The sequence below is a fragment of the Nanorana parkeri genome, unplaced genomic scaffold, assembly GCF_000935625.1.
Source record: "Nanorana parkeri isolate BGI_ZX_2015 unplaced genomic scaffold, ASM93562v1 scaffold1601, whole genome shotgun sequence".
Classification (NCBI taxonomy): domain Eukaryota; kingdom Metazoa; phylum Chordata; class Amphibia; order Anura; family Dicroglossidae; genus Nanorana; species Nanorana parkeri.
Genome location: NW_017307869.1, coordinates 244,206 through 266,203, shown reverse-complemented (window position 1 = coordinate 266,203; position 21,998 = coordinate 244,206). Strand labels below are relative to the sequence as shown.

General features: G+C 46.5%; 1 protein-coding gene across 1 annotated transcript in view; it reads left to right on the top strand.

Annotated features, from left to right (window-relative positions):
* Positions 1 to 20,621, top strand: part of C2CD2 (C2 calcium dependent domain containing 2) — a 70,554-nt gene extending 49,933 nt beyond the window's left edge. The window contains exons 8-14 of the mRNA XM_018570811.1: positions 469 to 533; positions 1,158 to 1,264; positions 4,166 to 4,349; positions 7,703 to 7,816; positions 7,915 to 8,042; positions 10,013 to 10,319; positions 20,392 to 20,621. Of these exons, the coding sequence (XP_018426313.1) occupies positions 469 to 533; positions 1,158 to 1,264; positions 4,166 to 4,349; positions 7,703 to 7,816; positions 7,915 to 8,042; positions 10,013 to 10,319; positions 20,392 to 20,621 (1,135 nt within the window). The remainder of the gene's footprint in view (positions 1 to 468; positions 534 to 1,157; positions 1,265 to 4,165; positions 4,350 to 7,702; positions 7,817 to 7,914; positions 8,043 to 10,012; positions 10,320 to 20,391) is intronic.
* Positions 20,622 to 21,998: the final 1,377 nt, after the last annotated feature.

The window sequence follows — 21,998 nt, the reverse complement described above, 5'->3', positions numbered from 1 at the left end:
TTTTCCCCCCCCCCCCCCCGGTCGTGGCGCTTCCATCTCTCCTTTTTGTTTCACTTGATTTGTTACGTACACTGTTCTGGCTGTACTGTAAATCTGGCTCTTCCTATGTTGATTTTTTTTTTTTCTCTCTATCTTGTTAAGGTAATTTACTGTACTGTTACTTTTTAAAATCTTTTTTGAAACAAAAAATGTGTATTATGTAAAGTTCTGCGTGAATTGTCGGCGCTATACAAATACCAGTCATAAATAAATTGCTAAAAGCTGCTTTTTTATTTTTGATTCTAATGGGCTATTTATTTTATTTATTTTAGCTTCCATTCTTCTTTACACATTCACATTTCAGCTCTAGGCCTATTCATTTGGTACTATGTGTCATTGTGCTGTAATACTGAATTCTAAATTTGTCCTGAATCTCTCATGTGCTTTCTCGGCCTAACTCATCCCTTTTTCTTTCTGTTCGGTCAATAGAGAACTGAATGCAAAATCCAAAGAGCTCCTTCTCCAGATCTCTGAAGCTGGAAAACCTGCAGACAGTAAGTATAGTGATTGGCGGTTTTACAATGCAGTAAACCAGAGGTGGGCAACTGCGGCCCTCCAGCTGTGCTTTAAAAGAGAAGTATGAGGTAACCTTTTTATCTCATAGTTCTCCTCATGGTCACGGGAGGACATATTCTAACGTCCTCCCGTGACCCAAAGCTCAGTATATAGCGAGCTATTGCTCACTATATACCGAGACCCCCGCAGCAGGGAAGAATCCCGACAATGCGGTCGAGATCCACCCAGATGTGTGAGTGACAGCTGGCTCTGCCTATCTAGAAGCACAGCCAGCTGTGCCCGCCCCCTTACCTGTTCGTTCCTCCACTCAGCGCTGGAGGATCAGGGAGGGGAGGAAACTCTGCGGGAAGTGGTGACTGGCAGTCACCGCTCTCTGCAGGGAGATGATCGGAAAGTGAGCGTGCGACGGTATGTGTCCGCTCACTTCCCGATCTATATATATTATACTATGCATTGTATAGTCATCTACTGTATACAGGGCTATACATTATACTATGCATTGTATAGTCATCTACTGTGTACAGGGCTATATATTATACTATGTATTGCATAGTCATCTACTGTATACAAGGGATGTAACGACCGCTTTGCTTTTCTTAAAGGTCCCCCCCTGACCTGGGCGACAGTCCCTTTAGACCTATTCAGGAAGAACCCATCGGGGAGGCAAAGCTTTCCGCTCAGCTCTGGATCTGGATCGATCAGCGCTCAGGTAGGTACCAATGTGACTGCTCTACATATGTGATGACATCTGTATAATCTGGTTTGTGTGAGAGCATTTTAATGGTTTAAATGTTTCAGTAGGTTATGAACAGAGATTTAATATGACCGTGTTGCAGCAGAGGGGATATTTTATAGGGCCCGGCTAGCTTCATAACTATGAGGAAACTGCAGGCTGAGGCAGGATGCATAGAGCATTGGGCTACATGTTAAAGCTTAAAAATGGGAACCATGGACCCCCCCCACTCCCTTTAGGTCCAAACAGCAGTATGTTGTGATTTTTTTTTTCTGATATTTTTGCTGGTCACATGGCATCGCAGCCCCTCTTCCTCCTCCAGTCTTTTCCCATCTGTAGGTGGTCATGGATAATGTATAGAGCATCCCTGAACTGTTCTCTGCATCAGTACATTTTAAGTAGGGGGTGGCATGCTCAAGGTGTGGGGCAGTGACACCCTTCTCTCGGTCTGTTCTTATTCTTCTGGTTGAGTGATGATGGCTGTCATTCAACCCGAAAAACTAAGGACATCTTGTGTTAAAAAAGAGGTACTAGAGGAGACTGCTGTTGATCGAAGCTGAGTATTAAGCACAAGCTGGGCTTGGGGCTTGTTCGCACCATATCACTGAGCTGCAGTTTTCTGCACCCCACCGCACAAGGTGTTAACAATCACTTAACATTAGACACATGTTCTGTGCAGATATGGGACATTTTATATTCAAAGCATTGTAATGAAGAGCTTTTTCACATTTATTTTTATGGGGCACAGTGCTCTTATTTAAAGTTGAATATATAATGTGTATGAATAAAAAGGCTCCTCTGCCCTTTAAAAAATGTGTGGTTCTGCTCATGAAGTTTTGTGATTCACACACAGTTGTCATGCTACATAACTAGCCAGGTACCTGGTGGCAACGCAGTCTATTATTGCAGCTTCCCGTGTCATCTGCCTGCTGATTGGACAATAAAAGAGGTCTTTCCTGTCTTCCCTCCTCCTACAAGCTGCCATCCATTTCTGATATTTTAATATCTTTCTTTAATATTGTTATATATTTTTTCTTTCTTAATAGTGCCATTTTAGAGGACAGTGGCTGTTTGTCTGTATATGTGTATATATATATATATACACATAAGGCCCCGTTCACACTGAGCGATTTATCGCGCTCCAATGCATGGCAATGGGGCTCTGTCCGTCGCTGTCGTGCGTCGCTACAGTAGGACCCTTTTTGGAGCGGATTTTGCCGCGATTCTAGCTTGCTCAATGCAAGCATTTGCGCGATATCGCGCAAAATACGCGCGATTTGCGAATCGCTCAGTGTGAATGGGGCCTAGTGTGTATGTGTGTGTGTGTATATATATATATATATATAGCAATATAAATGGGTAAGCCGTATTAGTCCAGTAGACAAGATGTCAAAAACGCAGTATTGCAGTGTGCAATGATACCTTTTTTATTGGACTAACATAATATATAAAAGACAAGCTTTGGAGAGTGAACCTCTCTTCTTCAGGTCAGAAGCAATACTGATCATGTCAGTTAAGGAAGGAGAAAGCTAATATATATATATATGTATAATAATTTCCCCAAAAATTATTTTTAAAATAATCTAACCTGCCATAAAGAATTCCCAGGTCACAGCACTGATTCTGGGTGACATTTGCTTTTACTAAGCAAGCATCAAATGGTCACGTAAATGAACGCAGTGCCGTTTGAATTTGAGCGATTGCAAACATGTGAAAACGCCACGGCCTCGCTAATATGTGCCATCCACGATCTGGCATAATCTCATCCCGATGTTATGTTAAGAATTTATGCAAATCGTTTTTTCCCCTTGCGCAATGTAGTGCAAGGGGAATGTAGAGCTGAAAGGAGAATACAGATTTCCTAACGTAAAAAGCATACGCCGACTTTGAGCTTTACCATTCCGTTACATAAAAGTTGCTCTAATGTGACATCATTTTTATCAGCGGATGTTTTTATTTTGGGTGAATATATTTATATTTTTTTATTCCCACTAGGAACCAAAGAAATAAAAATTAATATGTGTTCAAATTTTTTTTACCAAATTAATGCCCTAACTGCCCTGAAAGCAATGATTGAAATGTTAGGATAGAGTGCAAAACCTAAAAGCACCGATACCTCATTGATATGGCTTCCCGGCCAATTAGGAAGCCGGACAGCGGGTAATGACTAGGGTTGCACAGATACCAAGTACAGTACTCGGTACAAGTACGAGTACTGATACATTTTTGTTTATTGTCATGTGACAGTTTTTCTAAAACAATACAGACTAATGATTTCAGGACAGTGGTGGAGCGCCAGAGCCAGGCCCCAGCTGCAACCGCTGCAACCCTGGTAGTTCTCATGAAAATGCCAAGTATCTGTACTGGTACTCGAAAAGTATCTGTGCATCCCTAGTAATGACACGCCTTCCAGCTTCCTGAGCCAGGAAGCCTGCTCTTTGGTGATTGGGCGGGAAGCCGGCATCCCAGCCAATTAGCATCGAGCCGGCCAAACACCATGGAGCCGGCTTTGCCTTGGGAAGCCGTCCCCAAGTACCGGTATCGGTAAGTACCCAAATATAAATATCGGTACTTGTACTCGATAGCGAAAAACTGGTATTGGTGCATCTTTGATATCAAGTTCAACCGGTAACGGGTTCATTTTAGTGATTTCGGTGGTTGCTATGGGTTACTACATATGACACCTCTGCACATCCTCCTATGGAATTAATCTATTTGGCTAGAAAGCGTGGCCTAGTTTTATGTCTGCAGATTTGTCCCGGTTACTTTGTCTGTTATATTAGAGGAAGACGTTTCCTTATCATTCATCCACTGGTTGTGTAGACGATTGTTTTCTCCTTCACAGTGAAATTAATTAATTTGTGTTATTTATTCAAGTTCTTGTTCGTGGAACCAAATGAGCTGAAATCCTTTACCGTCCCAGTTCCGGTGCCGGCGAAGAAAGTTGAGATGGACCGTACCGTGATGCCCTGCGGCACCGTGGTCACCACCGTTACCTCTGTGACATCCAAACCGCGACCGGATGGCAAGAGTTCGGCGAGCTTCTCTGAAAAATCTTCCGGTAGGTTAAGAAACGCCAACTTGGTCACCTGTAGACTTTGATGAATTAAAAAAAGATATCCCTTATGGGTTTACATTTTTTTTAGTTAAAGGGTCTGTCCATGCAAAGTTTACATTTTAGCTATAGGTGGAAAATGATGGGCCTTTTGGTTTCTTATATGGCTTGGATATTACAACTGTGAAATCTCTCCACCATCATTTGAAATGCTGTTTTGGGAGCTTCCGTCCACCTTTGTGTGTTCCAAATCCTCCCATTACATTCTCCATACCATAATACAAAATCCAGACGGGATGATGGGAGCCCCCATAGTGAGCACAGCAGGTGTACAGACCCGGGAACTCAGCACAGGGATGGTGGGAGCTCATAATGGGCACAGCAGGTGTACAGACCCGGAACTCAGCACAGGGATGGTGGGAGCTCATAATGGGCACAGCAGGTGTACAGACCCGGAACTCAGCACAGGGATGGTGGGAGCTCATAATGGGCACAGCAGGTGTACAGACCCGGAACTCAGCACAGGGATGGTGGGAGCTCATAATGGGCACAGCAGGTGTACAGACCCGGAACTCAGCACAGGGATGGTGGGAGCTCATAATGGGCACAGCAGGTGTACAGACCCGGAACTCAGCACAGGGATGGTGGGAGCTCATAATGGGCACAGCAGGTGTACAGACCCGGAACTCAGCACAGGGATGGTGGGAGCTCATAATGGGCACAGCAGGTGTACAGACCCGGAACTCAGCACAGGGATGGTGGGAGCTCATAATGGGCACAGCAGGTGTACAGACCCGGAACTCAGCACAGGGATGGTGGGAGCTCATAATGGGCACAGCAGGTGTACAGACCCGGAACTCAGCACAGGGATGGTGGGAGCTCATAATGGGCACAGCAGGTGTACAGACCCGGAACTCAGCACAGGGATGGTGGGAGCTCATAATGGGCACAGCAGGTGTACAGACCCGGAACTCAGCACAGGGATGGTGGGAGCTCATAATGGGCACAGCAGGTGTACAGACCCGGAACTCAGCACAGGGATGGTGGGAGCTCATAATGGGCACAGCAGGTGTACAGACCCGGAACTCAGCACAGGGATGGTGGGAGCTCATAATGGGCACAGCAGGTGTACAGACCCGGAACTCAGCACAGGGATGGTGGGAGCTCATAATGGGCACAGCAGGTGTACAGACCCGGAACTCAGCACAGGGATGGTGGGAGCTCATAATGGGCACAGCAGGTGTACAGACCCGGAACTCAGCACAGGGATGGTGGGAGCTCATAATGGGCACAGCAGGTGTACAGACCCGGAACTCAGCACAGGGATGGTGGGAGCTCATAATGGGCACAGCAGGTGTACAGACCCGGAACTCAGCACAGGGATGGTGGGAGCTCATAATGGGCACAGCAGGTGTACAGACCCGGAACTCAGCACAGGGATGGTGGGAGCTCATAATGGGCACAGCAGGTGTACAGACCCGGAACTCAGCACAGGGATGGTGGGAGCTCATAATGGGCACAGCAGGTGTACAGACCCGGAACTCAGCACAGGGATGGTGGGAGCTCATAATGGGCACAGCAGGTGTACAGACCCGGAACTCAGCACAGGGATGGTGGGAGCTCATAATGGGCACAGCAGGTGTACAGACCCGGAACTCAGCACAGGGATGGTGGGAGCTCATAATGGGCACAGCAGGTGTACAGACCCGGAACTCAGCACAGGGATGGTGGGAGCTCATAATGGGCACAGCAGGTGTACAGACCCGGAACTCAGCACAGGGATGGTGGGAGCTCATAATGGGCACAGCAGGTGTACAGACCCGGAACTCAGCACAGGGATGGTGGGAGCTCATAATGGGCACAGCAGGTGTACAGACCCGGAACTCAGCACAGGGATGGTGGGAGCTCATAATGGGCACAGCAGGTGTACAGACCCGGAACTCAGCACAGGGATGGTGGGAGCTCATAATGGGCACAGCAGGTGTACAGACCCGGAACTCAGCACAGGGATGGTGGGAGCTCATAATGGGCACAGCAGGTGTACAGACCCGGAACTCAGCACAGGGATGGTGGGAGCTCATAATGGGCACAGCAGGTGTACAGACCCGGAACTCAGCACAGGGATGGTGGGAGCTCATAATGGGCACAGCAGGTGTACAGACCCGGAACTCAGCACAGGGATGGTGGGAGCTCATAATGGGCACAGCAGGTGTACAGACCCGGAACTCAGCACAGGGATGGTGGGAGCTCATAATGGGCACAGCAGGTGTACAGACCCGGAACTCAGCACAGGGATGGTGGGAGCTCATAATGGGCACAGCAGGTGTACAGACCCGGAACTCAGCACAGGGATGGTGGGAGCTCATAATGGGCACAGCAGGTGTACAGACCCGGAACTCAGCACAGGGATGGTGGGAGCCCCTCATAATGGGTACAGCAGGTGTACAGGCTTGGGAACTCCACACAGGAATAGTGGGAGCCTCTAGTGGAACTGAGGTTCTGGAATTGAACTCTTGAATGACACAGAGCGAGGAGTATTGCCTACTTGGGCAGAAGTCAAGGCACCCAGTGAAAACCCAAGACTTCCTTGCTTTTTGTAGGTGTAGGTGACTCACTAAAGTTTAATCTGCTTATAGTTTGCCTTTCCTGCTCCCTCCTCTCCCCCTCATCGGCATGCTAATTAAATAAAATATCTCCGTTTCCAAAACAGACCGTATTTTAGATCCAGTGATATCATCACTGGGTCTCTGTGCAGTGCAGGCAGATCATGACTCGTGAGAAATGCCAGCCGGGGTCTGTACATAGCTTTCTGATCCAAAAGGTTGCGTTTACTCCTCAGCGCTGAAATTGGTTGGATCAGATCATCTTGTAAAACCAGCTACAGAAGTAAAGATTTTTCTCGTTCAGTCCAGCAATGGAGGGAAATAACCAGATTTCCCCGCCGGCACAGATGGAGGAATCTCCCCCACTGGTTACTGTATTCCGACATCTGGCATTCACAGCGGTCTGAATACCCTAATGTCAATGCAGCTGATTTGGCAATCTTTTTCCTCCCATTTTTAAAACAGTTTGTCAAGGCGGGCGGTATCGGCAGGGCCACCCACAAATCGAATCAGACAATTCACAGAAATTCCAGCCATGTGTGGCCAGCTTAACTCTAGCGATCTTTAGGTTTTGGCATGTCTCTAGGTTCCCTCCCGGTTTGGTTGATGTAAGCCCAATCACTGAAATCCTACATGTTGGTGTCATTACTGATAAGTCATTTTTATCCGTTTGTGTTAGGCTTAGGGATTAATTTTAGATATTTGCGAAAGCAGTCGTGTAATTTTCATGTCATTTGTCTGTTTTGTGTCCATCAGATTCACCAGCCAGCACTCCACCCAAAGTAAAAGTCATTGAGAGAGACTTCTCTGTACAGGCCATCCCATCTCACAGCGGTGTGGTTAGCAAGGCCCTGTCCTCTTCAGACACAGGTATGGCATCCAGGACTCGGCTTCCATGTTTGGTTAGGTCATGTGACCAACGAGCGCTTTGTTAATGTGGTACCATTGTTTTATTCTCTTGGACATAGAGCTCTTGATGCTGAACGGCTCTGATCCAGTCGCAGAAGCTGCCATAAGACAGCTCAGGGAGTCGTCAAAGCAGTCGCTGAAATCTCCCCGCAAGAAGAGTACGATAATCATATCCGGAATTTCCAAGGTGAGTGTGTTTTGCAAGGTCGTGTTTGCTGTATACAAGGGATGGAAGTTGCTGATCAAATACAAATTTGGTTTTTGTGGAATGTGTCAAATGTTCATATTTTCATTACACTGCAGTTAGATGAATGTTAAAAGCTGAACCCTGCAAATTGAAAATAAAAACCCTTTGCAATGGGCCCCGCACTCTAAGGGTTAAATGTTTGTTACATCGAGGGGTAGGTGAAATACCTGCCTTATTCCTCACAGCAGAGCTGGCCTCTCCTCTCCAATGTTGTAGATGGACCCTTGCCATCGTCCTATACAATGCAGGACTATTGGTCCCGCATTGTACATGATGCTGTCGGAGTGCGACCACCAGCCAGAGTGCCTTAGAGGAGAGGCTTGTGGGGACAGCTTGGAGGAAGCTTGCCAGAGCGAGGAATAAGGTAAGTATTACAAGGCTTTCTGTGAATGGACAACGGCAGAGAAGGAGGGGTATACAACATGATCTCCCCATGTCCATTTACAGAACATCTTGTATTCTGTGAAAAGACTATAAGGCTCTTTGTGAATGGATCAGTGGAGAGAAGGGGGAGAGTATACGACTGGAGCGCTTCATTGTCGCAGCCTCGTCTCTTCCTCCCCCGGAGCGACGGTAGGATCCGACATCAGAGCAGCAATGATTTTTGCATTAGCCGGTAGCATTCAGACTTTTAATTAGAGGAACCCTATTTTACCTTGCGGTGTATAAAAATGTATTTTTCCTGGAGTTCCGCTTTTAATGTCGCCCATGAAACATTAAAACTCGATCTTTCAAAAACTGAGCTCATGATATTTCCTCCTGCCCGTGCACCTTCCCCCAACATTTCCCTTGACATTGATAACACAACTCTCCACCCCTCCCCCCATGCCAAGGTGCTAGGGTGATCCTTGACTCGGACCTCACCGTTCTTCGCCACATCCAATCACTATCCAAATCCTGCCGCCTTCACCTTCGTAACATCTCCAAAATACGCCCCTTCCTCACCAAGGACACCGGAAAATTACTCATCCACTCCCTTGTTATATCTCGTCTTGACTATTGCAACTCCCTCCTCATTGGCCGACCTCTACACAGGCTCCTCCCCCGTTCAGTCTATCATGAATGCTAGAATCATCCACCTGACCACCCGCTCAGTGTCTGCAAACCCCCTCTGTCAATCCCTGCACTGGCTTCCATCACTCAGCCCCCTCTGCCAATCCCTGCACTGGCCTCCACTCGCCCAAAGGATAAAATCCAAAATATTAACCATCGCTTACAAAGCCATCCACAACTCTGACCCCCGGCTATATCTCCAATCTTGTCTCAAAATATCACCCTAACGTCCCCTCCACTCTTCCCAAGACCTCCTGCTTTCCAGCTCCCTTGTCGTCTCCTCCCATACTCTCCTCCAAGACTTCTCTAGAGTCTCTCCCATGCTCTGGAACTCTTTACCCCAACCTGTCCAACTATCTGCCACTCTGACTGCCTTTAGGCGATCCCTAGAGACTCATCTCTTCAGGGAAGCCTATCCCACCTCAACATAACCACTGAACTATCACATTCTCAAACAATTCATCCCCACACAGCTACCTCCTCATGTATCACTTGCCCCTCCCTTTTAGATTGTAAGCCCTCAGGGGCAGAGCCCTCCTTACCATCTTGTCTTGAATTGTATTGCGATTGTAATGTCTTCCTTATACTGTAAAGCGCTGTGCAAACTGTTGGCACTATATAAATCCTGTATAATAATAATAATAATAACCTATGGTTGCAATGGGTGGGAAGGGGTTAAAGAGACTATAGCTTGCCTTTAAGGGAACCCGTACTCGCACCAACATTAACAAGGCTCAGAAATACCAAGCTGTAATATTTAGGCTCTCCGGCGCCCCAGCTCCTGGGATTTGTCCACCAATCTTTGATTGCGAAAGATCAATGTTAACTGATGCTCCAGCGCTGTGTTTATTCCACAGTCCCTGCTTACTCAGGATGAAGAAGCCACGCTCATGTTGGATTATGCAGCCACCATGGACAGCGTGACCAGAAGCGACACGCAGTTCAGCTACGCTGACGTCACCTCAAGGTCGGCGGTGGGCAGAGGTCTCTCGGCGACTGCCACTCTGCCGGTTGGAGCTACCAGTGATGACCTGCAGGATGCCTGGGAGCATGGGAGCCAGCAGGGGGACTGGACCGGTAACGGCACGGAGAGCCAGGACTCTGAAGCGGTATCCGTTAGTAACTTGAGCGTGTCGGAATCGGGGAGCATACGGAAGCCGAAAGGTCAGTGCTCATTACTGCGCTTAGCTGTAGTTTATTTATAGCGTTGTGGACCTAATGTACTGTGTTCAATGTGCAGTGTTAATGTGATACCTCTCCCTGGCATCCTATTATCCTCTAATTATTGTTAGACAAATGAGCTGCTAGCTTGTAGCTCCGGGCTGCAGCAAGTAATGAGGTTCTTAATGTCTTCTGTAGTCTAAAGTCTCTCAAGTTTCACTGAAAGTTAAAGGGAAATAGTCGTGTGTTTAGTGATTACAGATTTTATATTAAACTGATCCTGCCCTAAAATCTAAATATAAGGTAACAGAGCTGCTGAAATATGGTTCCTTATGGTGCTAGCAAGTACCTGATTTAGTCCCCAGGTCAATTCCTGTCTCCTTGTGAAGCCTCTTGGTTCCTACGCACAGGTTATACATAAGACCTTGAATTCTGCCAGACACTAAAAATTTATTCAAGTACCTTATAAGAGAACTATGGGGGTTAGTGTTTTCCCCCATAGTTCTCTTTAGGGTCACAGGAGGACATATACTAGCGTTCTCCCGTGACCCAAAGCTCAGTATATCGCGTGCAATGTAAGTGCCGCAGCCGTGACGGATCCAGACATTACTGTTGAGATCCACCCTGCTGTGTAAGTGGCAGCGGGCTCTGCCTATCTAGAGGCAGAGCCCGGCTGTGCCCGCCCCCTCTCCTGGTTATTCCTCCACTCAGCGCTGGAGAATCGGGGAGGGAAGGAAATCCCTGCAGGGGGCAGTGACTGACAGTCACCGTTTACTGCAGGGAGACGATCGAGAAGTGAGCAGATCGGCGGCATGTTTCTGCTCACTTCCCGATCGATAGAGCCGACCTGTGACAGCTTCTTTCTGACAGGTCGGCTCTTGCTATGAGGATGAGTGGAAATCACTCCTCATAGTTCTCCTTTAACTAGTAACAACAATGTATCTTATTTGTGTATCACTCGGCTGTAGATCCTCCAATCATCTCTGAATTGGTGCTGACACTGTCCTTCCTTCTGGAGGGGGGCTACTTTTGTTCCCCATAGTCCCTGTGTGTGTTGTCAAGTAGTCACCGGTCCAAGCTCGCTCCTGTGATGGACTGCAATCTCACACTTAGCTGATTTGTGTTAAAGTTATAGTCCATCACATGAGTGGATCCGGAGATCTGCAGCCGGGTGATACAATTGAACTATTTTATAATAATATTATTAGATCCTTTGTTATTTGTTACTGTCTGTGTCTCTGCCGAGATAATACCCCCTCACCTGTCCCAGTGACACCTAGGACACTGCTATGAGACAGATTTCCTGTGTTCCCATCCCCAGTCTGTCCATCTTCATCGCTCTTCATATTCTATATCTAACCATATACAACTTGGAACAGCATCCTGCTAAACTGTGGTTACAGGGATTGTGTAAATGAATGTTTTGTCCAACAGGAAGTGATCAGAAATACTCTTAGTTGTCACCAAAGGAGCTTCCTTCCATATGCGGGAGGAGCACGTTCTGGGTTCAGAGGAGTTCAGGGTTAGACGGTGGTTCGGTCCGAACCTGAGATCACACCTAGTCCCTGGGGTGGGCTCCAACTTGCGTTGCCTGGAACAATAACGTTTTACCTAAACTGAAAATGATGCGAAATCCAAACGTGTCCCCAGAACAGGAATAAAGGGGGGATCAAACAATTGGGACGTTAGTGGGGACAACAAATTGAGAAGTTTCTTCACTCTGGAGAGATTCACTCTCGCTTCCTGGTGTGCCTACGGCAGTGTTCCCCAAGTCCGCGGATCAAATGGTACCGGGCCGCACAGTTCAGCGTGAGTGAGGACGCTCTCCTGTGACCCCTCCCCTCCACTGGCCGCCAAGGAGAGGTGCTGCAGCCTGGATGTAGGTAAGGTTGGGGAGTCTGTGGGTGATGGCTGGCATGGGGGGATTGGGGGACTGTAGCTGGGTGGTATTCGGCATTGCTGTATAATGATTATACAGCAATGCTGAATACCACCAGCCGAGGGCCCGCGGGTGTCACCCCCCCCCACCACTAAATGAAGCACCCGGCCGCAGGTGCAATGCTTCCCTCCCTCCGCCGCCTATCTGCCACATGCACCGCTACAGATGCGGCTCTCTAATCGTGTGGCTGTCACTCCTCAAGGGGTACTCGGGAGGCCCTCTGTCTAACATACATGATTAGAGGGTCGCATCTGCCTGCTCCAGCCAGCCCGGATCACCTCGGTATACCCTTGAGAAGCGAGCGGCTGCGCGATTAGAGAGCCGCATCTGTATATTATTATTATAATTAATTATAATAATGATATATATATTATAAAATATAAACAATCAACGCCCCCCCTCAGCGGGCCAAGGTAAAATTATTAAACGTTGACCGGTCCGCGGCGATAAAAAGGTTGGGGAGCACTGGCCTACGGGACAGGAAGTGAAGGGAAACTTTCCAAGTGGGACACAAACTGATTGGAATTTTAGCCCTCCCCTATTCTATTCAACATAAAGAAAACAAGTTTTGGCTTTAAAGCTGGGGTTCTATCATTTTTCTGGACCTCCATAAGAATGCTGGACCACGTCACTTCCAGGGACACGGCCTTAGCTGTTGGAGGCATGCTAGGCTCAACACGCATGCGTCCTTGTTGTAAAATTTTTCTCAACCCATAAAATTTCTCGACCGCATCACTTCCAATGTGGCTATGTTATCCGAATCGGCTGTTTTCCTGACACCCTTTCTTTGTGTACATGTGCTCATGGAAGTGACGCAGTCGAGGAAAATTAAAGGCAACTCGCCGGGTGGTGTTGGAGGTCCTGCTGCTGAAAACCAGGGCCGGCCTGTGAGGCGATGAGAAATGTTATGGGTTAAGAAAAATGATAGAACAAGGCACATGCACGTTGGGTCTAGCATGCCTTTAACTTCTGGTGATGCGGTCCAGCATTCTTATGAGGTCTAGAAAAATTATAGAACACCGGGTTTGCACTGTCTATTGAATTGGCTGCGAGCAGTTGTGTGGCACTAGTGAATCTTTCTAAATGCAACGCACAGAAACGTGCATTTACCACAATGCAGTAGTGTGTACTAGGGCTGCAACAACTAATCAAAATAATCGATTATAATCGATTATTGAAAAAGTTGTCAACTTTTTCAATAATCGATCGGCTTCCGATCAGTTGGCCCTGTTCACGGCTCCACACACGCTGCGCGCCGCAACTCTTCCCCACCTCACGATCGCCGCTGCCACCTAAGTTAAAATGTTGGGAGCATGACTCATAATGTGGAGAGGTAAGTCAATTACTTGTGGATTAAGCCACCATCGTGTCCCTTCTCTTCTTTCCCACTAGTGATAAACAATACAAAATGATTGCCTATATTATCTGTCTGTGGCACACATTTTTTATCCCACCTTTATGAAATCTGGGAGCTTGTAAGAGTCTAAGAGTAAATAGAGGCTGCCTAGATAGAGGGGCAGAAAGTAGAATGGTCACTGATGACCAATACGCATCCAAGCAGCTTATGCATGATTACTTGTGGTCTTATGAGTGTTTTTCTTGATATGTGATAGGACCCAAGAGGTATTTGATGAGTTGGATTCTGAACAGACTCTATGGAGTGAATATCTAATGTTACAAAAGTAGGTGACTTACCCAATACAGGTATACTGTATATGTCATTGTTAAATTAAAAGTGGAAAAAAAGAAGCATTTGTTGACCTCTGACACAATAATACAACATAAAAGCACATCTCATAAAAAATAAAAACTTAAATGGGTTTACAGTGGTCCATGTACCTTAACCGTTTCTCTTATCAAACACTGCCTGCAAACTGAATTTTAAGGGGCCTCCTTTTCTCATTCAGTCTAATCTGCCATCATATATCTATGACTGTCATTGCAATCACATTCATGAATCGACTGTTGATGGGCAAGCAAACACAACTTCAAAAAATGGCTTCTAAAAACACCCAACTAATAACAAAAAACAAGCAAGCTTGTCTGCTAAACTTGCAGATATCCTTAAATTATTACTTTTTAAATAGGAAGAAAACATATTCACATAACTCAAAGAAATTTGAATTTCCTATAGAAATTATACATTTTTCTAAAAAAGGGAGTTTTGCAAAATAGACCCTTAGGTTGTATTCTGCTTTTGCAACATAATTTTTCAAATTGTGTTATGTTTGGAAAACACTAATAAAATATTATGTGATACAAGTGTACAGTATAAGTGTGATTACAACTTACAATTAATGTTAATGGTATTTTCTCAAGGACAACGTGCTTGAAAAAAATAGAAGTGTCACCAATGATAAATTGGCTTTTGGCACCGTTGACTATGGCATACTGGCATAAAAAGGCAAATACTTTAAAGGCAGGCATATCTAAAATGATCAGATACATTTATCTTACATTATACAGCGCAATGCAGAATACCACCAGCTATAATGTACTATTGCTGGGATTTGTTGTAGTCCTCTATAGCTGGTGATATTCTGCATTGCGCTGTATAAATGTACTATTGCTGGGATTTGTAGTCCTCTAGCCGGTGCAATTCTGCATTCATTGCTGTATAATTTTACACTTTCCTTTTCACTATATTGCACACCACACTATTTTTTTCCACCGCTCCAAGCTTGCTCCTGTGATGGAGTACAATCTCAATACAAACTAGTAGTCCCATCACTGGAGCCATTTTTTTTTTTTTTTTATTGTTTATCCGATTAACCGATTAATCGAACTTAATAATCGGCTAACTAATCGATTTTGAAAATAATCGTTAGCTGCAGCTCTAGTGTGTACCCAGCCTTCGTATTGTCACTAAAATGAATCCCTCTGCTGCTTAAAGGAGAACTATGGGTCAGGGCTTTTCCCCTTAGTTCTCCAAAGGGTAACGGGAGGACACAAACTAGCTTCCTCCCGTCACCCTAAGCTCGGTATACGGCGAGCTACAGCTCGCGGTATACTGAGACGCCGCAGACGGGACAGATCCACCCAGCTGTGGGATTGACAGCTGGCTCTGCCTATCTAGAGGCTGTGCCCTCCCCCGTCCGTTCCGCCAGTCAGCGCTGGAGGATCAGACTGGGGAGGGGGGGAATCCCTGCAGGGAGCCATGAGTGACAGTCACAGCTCTCTGCAGGGATAGATCGAGAAGAGCGACGGTATGTGTTCTCTCACTTCCCGATCTATTGAGCTGAAATGTGACAGTTTCATTGTCACAGGTCGGCTACAACTATGAGGCTGAGTGATTTTCACTCGCCTCCATAGTTCTCCTTTAATTTTCCCTCGAAGACCCGAGATCTTTCCACCGTCCCCTGATGGGTGGTACTACCCACTTTGGGAACCCCTGGGTTTCTTTAAGAGCAGTCGTGCCCCTGGCTGCCCTCCTCTGCTTTGGAACCTTTGCTGTATATTCTATCTCTGTATGTTGAGTGTGACCCCATATGACCTCCTCTTCTGTCTGCTATAGCCATTCTCTGTTTCTCTTTTAGCTACAGGCTGCTGTGGAAAGTGTTGGGGCAAAAAAATAATTCATTGAGCTGAATGCTGTGCTGGCCTCCTTGCTCTGATTTTCATGGTGGGGATTGCTTTTTCTTGGAGACCCCCTGCACTGGCACTCCTGCAGATTAGATCCTGAAAAGTGTCGCTCAGTATTGGGGCTCTGGTGAGGCACGTTGTGGGTGGAGCTCCTGAAATGACATTGTGTCTGTCTTCTCATCTTCCATTCCTTTTTTCTTTCATCATCTTTCTTGCCATTTCTTCTGTAACCTTAAGAGGATCTTTTCACCAGCGTGATTTAATTGCTTGCACAGTAAGTTGATGCATTTCCTTTTCCCTTTGTGAAATAGCTTGTGCTTTGTTTAAAGGGTCAGTCCACCAAAGGCTTATGTTTGAGTCTGCACACCTGCTGTGGCCATTATGAGGGTTTTGGGATGAAGAAGGAAAAATTAGCATCATAAATTGGCAAAGGGTGGGGAAGACCCAAAGGTCCCCAGGTGGGCGAGAAAACCCAAAGGTCCCAGGTGGGTGGGGAAGACCCAAAGGTCCCCAGGTGGGCGAGAAAACCCAAAGGTCCCAGGAGGGTGGGTAAGACCTAAAGATGTCCCAGGCGGGTGGGGAAGACCTAAAGGTGTCCCAGGCGGGTGGGGAAGACCGAAAGGTGTCCCAGGCGGGTGGGGAAGACCTATATGACACCTTATGACTGCCGTGGCAGTCATAAGGTATCACCTTAGGAGTCCTATAAAAAATTTAAAAGATCAGTAGAAATTATTTCTAAAAATCTCAAAAATGCAAACTTTTTTTGAGGTGGACTGACCCTTAAAAACATACAGCCTCATGCAGGAAGAGCCTTCTTGTTACTCACGGTACATACAAATGGTTTTTAGGGGTAACCAGAATGCTTTTGCTGAAAACAATGGTGCTCAATTCAGTTTCTCTGCAGAATTTAAACATCCGTCATTCCCATTGGCTCCTCCTCTTCCTATCTCAGTCATCACCAAATATATTAAACCGTACATCTCTTGTCACTCTCTACATTTGGCTTATCTGTGCCTCCCCTCTCCAGACACTAGATAGAAAGCAATATGATCAGCATTAGGAGAAGACCTGGGGAACATTGGACATATTTACAGCATAGTGCTGCAAGTGTATGTGATTTATGTGTGCCATAGTAAGCACTAATTGCCTGAAACAAAAATGAACGGTGTTGTTGGCCTGTATTGTCCTGGCATCTAGTTTTTATGCCCATTCCCCTGGCATCTATTAGTTTTTGTGCCTGAGTTCCCCAGCACCTATGTGTTTTTTTTGTGCCGTATTCTCCTGTCATCTAGTGGTTTTTATTCCCCTGGCATCTAGTGGTTTCTGTGCCCATATTCCCCTGGCATCTAGTGGTTTCTGTGCCCATATTCCCCTGGCATCTAGTGGTTTCTGTGCCCATATTCCCCTGGCATCTAGTGGTTTCTGTGCCCACATTGCCCTGGCATGTACCGGTATCTGTGCCTACATTGCCCTGGCATGTACCGGTATTTAATTTTTTGTTCACGTTGCCCCGGCATGTACCGGTATTTAATTTTTTGTTCACGTTGCCCCGGCATGTATTGATTTTAGTGCCCACATTGCCCTGGCATTGCTCTTTCTTTGCAACTCCTCCTTTTTTTTTTAAATCCTCTTATTGTTTTTAAGACCGATCACATGAGAAGACTCCGATAGATTTCCATAGGCCAAGAAAAATAAATTGTTAGAACTGTAACTCGCTCACCAAATTTACAGCATGAAGCCTTCCCTCTTATTCCATCCATATACAATCAAATACAAAAGCTTCAGTTTATCCAATCCTCCACCATATATTGGTCATTGAACCTGATCCCATGAATAAGGTGTAATAGAAAAGGGATAAACCCCTCCATGGGCACCGATAGAGGATACAGAGAAGCAGTATTGAGCATCACTGCTATACGGCACTCTTCATACATAAGGCTGCTTGTGCTGAGATCCTTCTAACCCCCGGCAGCTGTCCCAAGTGCTGCGATTCATCAATGTAGTGCAAGTTGTGATAATGAAATGATGACTTGTTAATGTTCCTGTTCATTGCTGTTGTTGTCTCTGTGTTGTGTTTAATCTGCTGGTACAATCAGCACTGACGCTCCTCCAAAACTGAAAACATAGTCTTGGGTTCTCTGCATTCATTAAACGTCAGTTCACACGCTGTGACCCAGAGCAGCAGATATTTTATTTATTTATTTATTACAGGTATTCATATAGCGCCGACAATTTACGCAGCACTTTACATATTGCACATTCACATCAGTCCCTACCCTCAAGGAAAAAAATAGTATCCAGAAGCGCCAGAGGCAGTCATCCCTTATCCCTCATAAGGAAAAAGTCCTGAGCATAGGTGCAGGATGCAGCCCCAATACTGTGAGGGTGACTGAGACATCTACAAGAAAACACAGAGAGGGGCGCCTTTCCTAGTTCGCCTTTCCTAGCACAGATTAGTTTATTCAACAATAATAAAAGAAGACAAGCTGGCAGGTACTCACAAGGGTGGAATAACAACAAGCTGTAGGACAGTAAAAAACCGGAGCAATCCGTATGATAAATCCTGTATGCAGATCAGTGAGGTGTCTACGCAATTCCGGGGCACTCCCCCTTCATCAGAACGTAATTCAAGTCTCCGCGTCGGCTAAAAAGGGGCAGTGAAGACCTGATTGGCCAATGCTCTAAGCAGCTGATAGGATATCAGCCTGGGTGTGGCCTGCCCATTATCACACCCACTATAGGCTGATATCCTATCAGCTGCTTAGAGCATTAGCCAATCGGGTCTTCACTGCCCCTTTTTAGCCGACGTGGAGCGGAGACTTGAATTACGTTCTGATGAAGGGGGGGTGCCCCGGAAACGCGTCGACACCTCACTGATCTGCATACAGGACTTATCATACGGATTGCTTCGGGTTTTTACTGTCCTACAGCTTGTTTCTATTCCACCCTTGTGAGTACCTGCCAGCTTGTCTTCTTTTATTATTGTTGAATAAACCAATCTGCACTAGGAAAGGCGCCCCTCTCTTTGTGTTTCCTACCCTCAAGGAGCTCACAATCTAAGGTCCCTATCTCACATACACACATACAGGGCCAACTTAGAGAGGAGCCAATGAACCTTCCAGCATGTCTTTGGAGTGTGGGAGGAAACCCACCCAAGCACAGGCAGGACATGCAAACTCCTTGCAGATAGTGACCTGGCTGGGATTCGAACCAGGGACCCCCAGTGCTGCAAGGCAGAAGCCAGCCATATACTTGGGAGATTTAACCTGCGATTGCCCATGAAGGGAATAGGAGCATGTTTTTAAAGGAGAACTATGGGGTAAGTGTTTTTCCTCATAGTTCTCCTCAGGGTCACAGGAGGACCCCAACTAACGTCCTCCCGTGACCCAAAGCTCAGTATATTGCGATATATGATATATTGACATTTATCATATATTTGAAGATGCACGGCGCCATCCGTGGTTACTACAGCACCCTCCTTTATACATAGGGGCTTCTGGTAAGGAGTGCAGCAGTTTCTCTCCAAGGTCATTCTCACTTAACGCAGCGGTTGGACAAGTGGGCTAAGGTAAGTATAAACCCCAAATTGTATTCTTTACAGGTACATTTTACACCCACTGATAGGTGATTTGTGAGGGGGGGCGGGGTCCCGGACAGTGTAAGCGGACCTTTCATTGTGTATGTAAATGACTTGTAGCTACAATTCTGGTCATATTTTGGGTGAATTTAGTCTGTAACGGGGTAGTCAAGCTTTGACCCTCCAGCGGTGGTGAAACTACAAGTCCCATAAGGCTTTGCAAGACTCAAACAGCCACAGACATGACTTGAGGCTTGAAGGGATTTGTAGATTCGGCACAGTTGGGGTGCTGACGCTTGCTCTATAAAACGGGAAGTCCATTCGTCCCATTGTAGGGTACTTCACGCAGCCTCTCCTGAGCCTAAAATACTTGGGCAAGTGAAGCATGATTATAATGCAATGTGGTTTTCTTTCCCCTCTGGGCATGCGTCCACATTTTGCTGATCTGTACACACAGTAATGGGCTCTTGTAGACGGGAGTTGTGTTCTTGAGCTGGACATGCTTTTGGAACGCACGTCAAACGCATTGCATTAGAATAGCAAGCGCAGCGTTTGAAAAGAACGCACTTGGACATGAGACCTAAAGCCGCTGTGTATGGATAAGGAAATGACTGTGTATATGAGAGATGCTACAACCTTATAGTGTCCTTCAATGGGGTTACTGGACAGGAAGTAAAGTGTGCATGCCATATTCTCACTTTCTGGTGCATCTGATTATATATTGAGAAATCTTGTATATAAACAAACTTTAAAAGACAAGCTGCCCCCAAAAACGGATATTTCACTTCTAGATGGCGTCTGCTGGGCCTCATTAACCTTTTGTGGGTCCCTCATTATTGGGAGAGTCCAGCGGCCTTCTCTCCTCTCCCGGCGGTGTCTCGCGCTGGAGAGTTTTTAGTTCCCAATAACTGAAATAAGCAGTTTTGTGGTGGAGCGCTCCTTTATTTGCAGCCATACTAACCTTTCCTCCCTTGCAGGCGGACTCTTTCACAAAGGCGCAAAGCTGTTTTTCCGCCGGAGGCACCAGCAAAAGGACCCCAGCATGAGCCAATCCCACAACGACCTGGTCTACCTGGAGCAACCGGGGGCCCCGGAGCACCGCAAAAGAGGCGCCACGCTGTCCCGCCTCCTGAACAGGAAGCTCCTCCCGAAAACCAAACACAAAAACAAACTGCAGAGCAGGCCAGCCGAGGCGGAGCAGGAATGACGAGCCCGCGCGGGGGGTCTCGGAGCGGACAAGCGCCTCCCCGCCGGCGGAGGGTTCTGGCGTGAGGGGGCAGCGCGGAGAATCTCCTCTCGCAACGTGAATCCGGTTTGCTTCTTCTAGCTCAACACTGTGAGATGTTTGAGGAGCCTGCACAAGAGACAAAATGGCCGCCTCATGTGTGTGCGTGTATGGGTGTGTGAGGGAGGCCGGTTTACTTTTAAAGAGGCTGACGCAAAGCAAAACTCCTGTGTGATAAAAGGGTTCGATGGAAGCAGCCATGTCCAGGTTTGTCTATATGCACAGACCCCCTGGTGGGCAGCGCACTTGCTTGACAGGTCCTGGGTTCAAACCCCACCATGATGCTTACTGCATGGAGTGTGTAGTACCCTCTGGGCCTTCCAGTTTTTGTTTTTTTAAACCCAACCCCAGGCGGTCTTTATATATATTTTGTTTGGATAAAGCAGGAGTATGCAAACTGCAGCCCTCCAGCTGTGGTGAAACTACAAATCCCATAATGCACCTGCCTCAGAGTCATGGCTGTGAGTCTTGCAATGCCTCATGGGATTTTTAGTTCCACAACAGCTGGAGGGGTCCGGAGTTGGCCTACTCCTGGGTCAGAGCCTCTGTCACATTTTATAGCGATCTGATTGCCTATGGGGAGATCTAACCTCACTTCCTGTCAGGACAGGAAGTGGCAGGGAAGTTCTGCAATGGGGAAAAGTACCAAAAAAAACCGCACACTTAGTAAATTGTAGAAGTGATGGAACTTCTGTGCCTTCCTCTTCCCTGGGATGACCCCCATTTTTTGTAAGGGCGTCACGCTGGGCAGGACAGGAATTTACATTCTTCTACACTTTATCCAAATCCTGAAATGTTTTGGCTGGTGTTGGGATCTTAATTGAACTCCAGCCATTTTTTTAATTTTCATTTTGGATAGAGCAGAGGAGTCTCAGTCAGGTTTTCATTGCCATCTCTGTCACAGTTGGGGAAAATTCCCCTCACTTCCTGTCAGGACAGGAAGCGATGGGCAATATCTCCAATGGGGATGCAAACAAACACACAATTTTAGTATAGTGAGGAAGGCTCGGTACATCTAACGATGGATTTAATTGCAGTCTGTAGCTTCCTGTCCAGGTGATAAACCCACCCCTATTAATTATCATGGTGTCACTGGGACAGGAAGTGGGGGGAAATCTCAGACACAAATGTTCTCTCTTACTCTATCCACATATAAAATAATGGCTGTTGTTGGGAATAAAGCTGAGCTCCAGGTACACAAACTTGTATTTTACTGTATTTCTCAATGCCAACAAAAGAATAAAAACTCACTTTGTTTGCACCCAGATATTACCTTCTAAAGATAGCAGTGACATCATC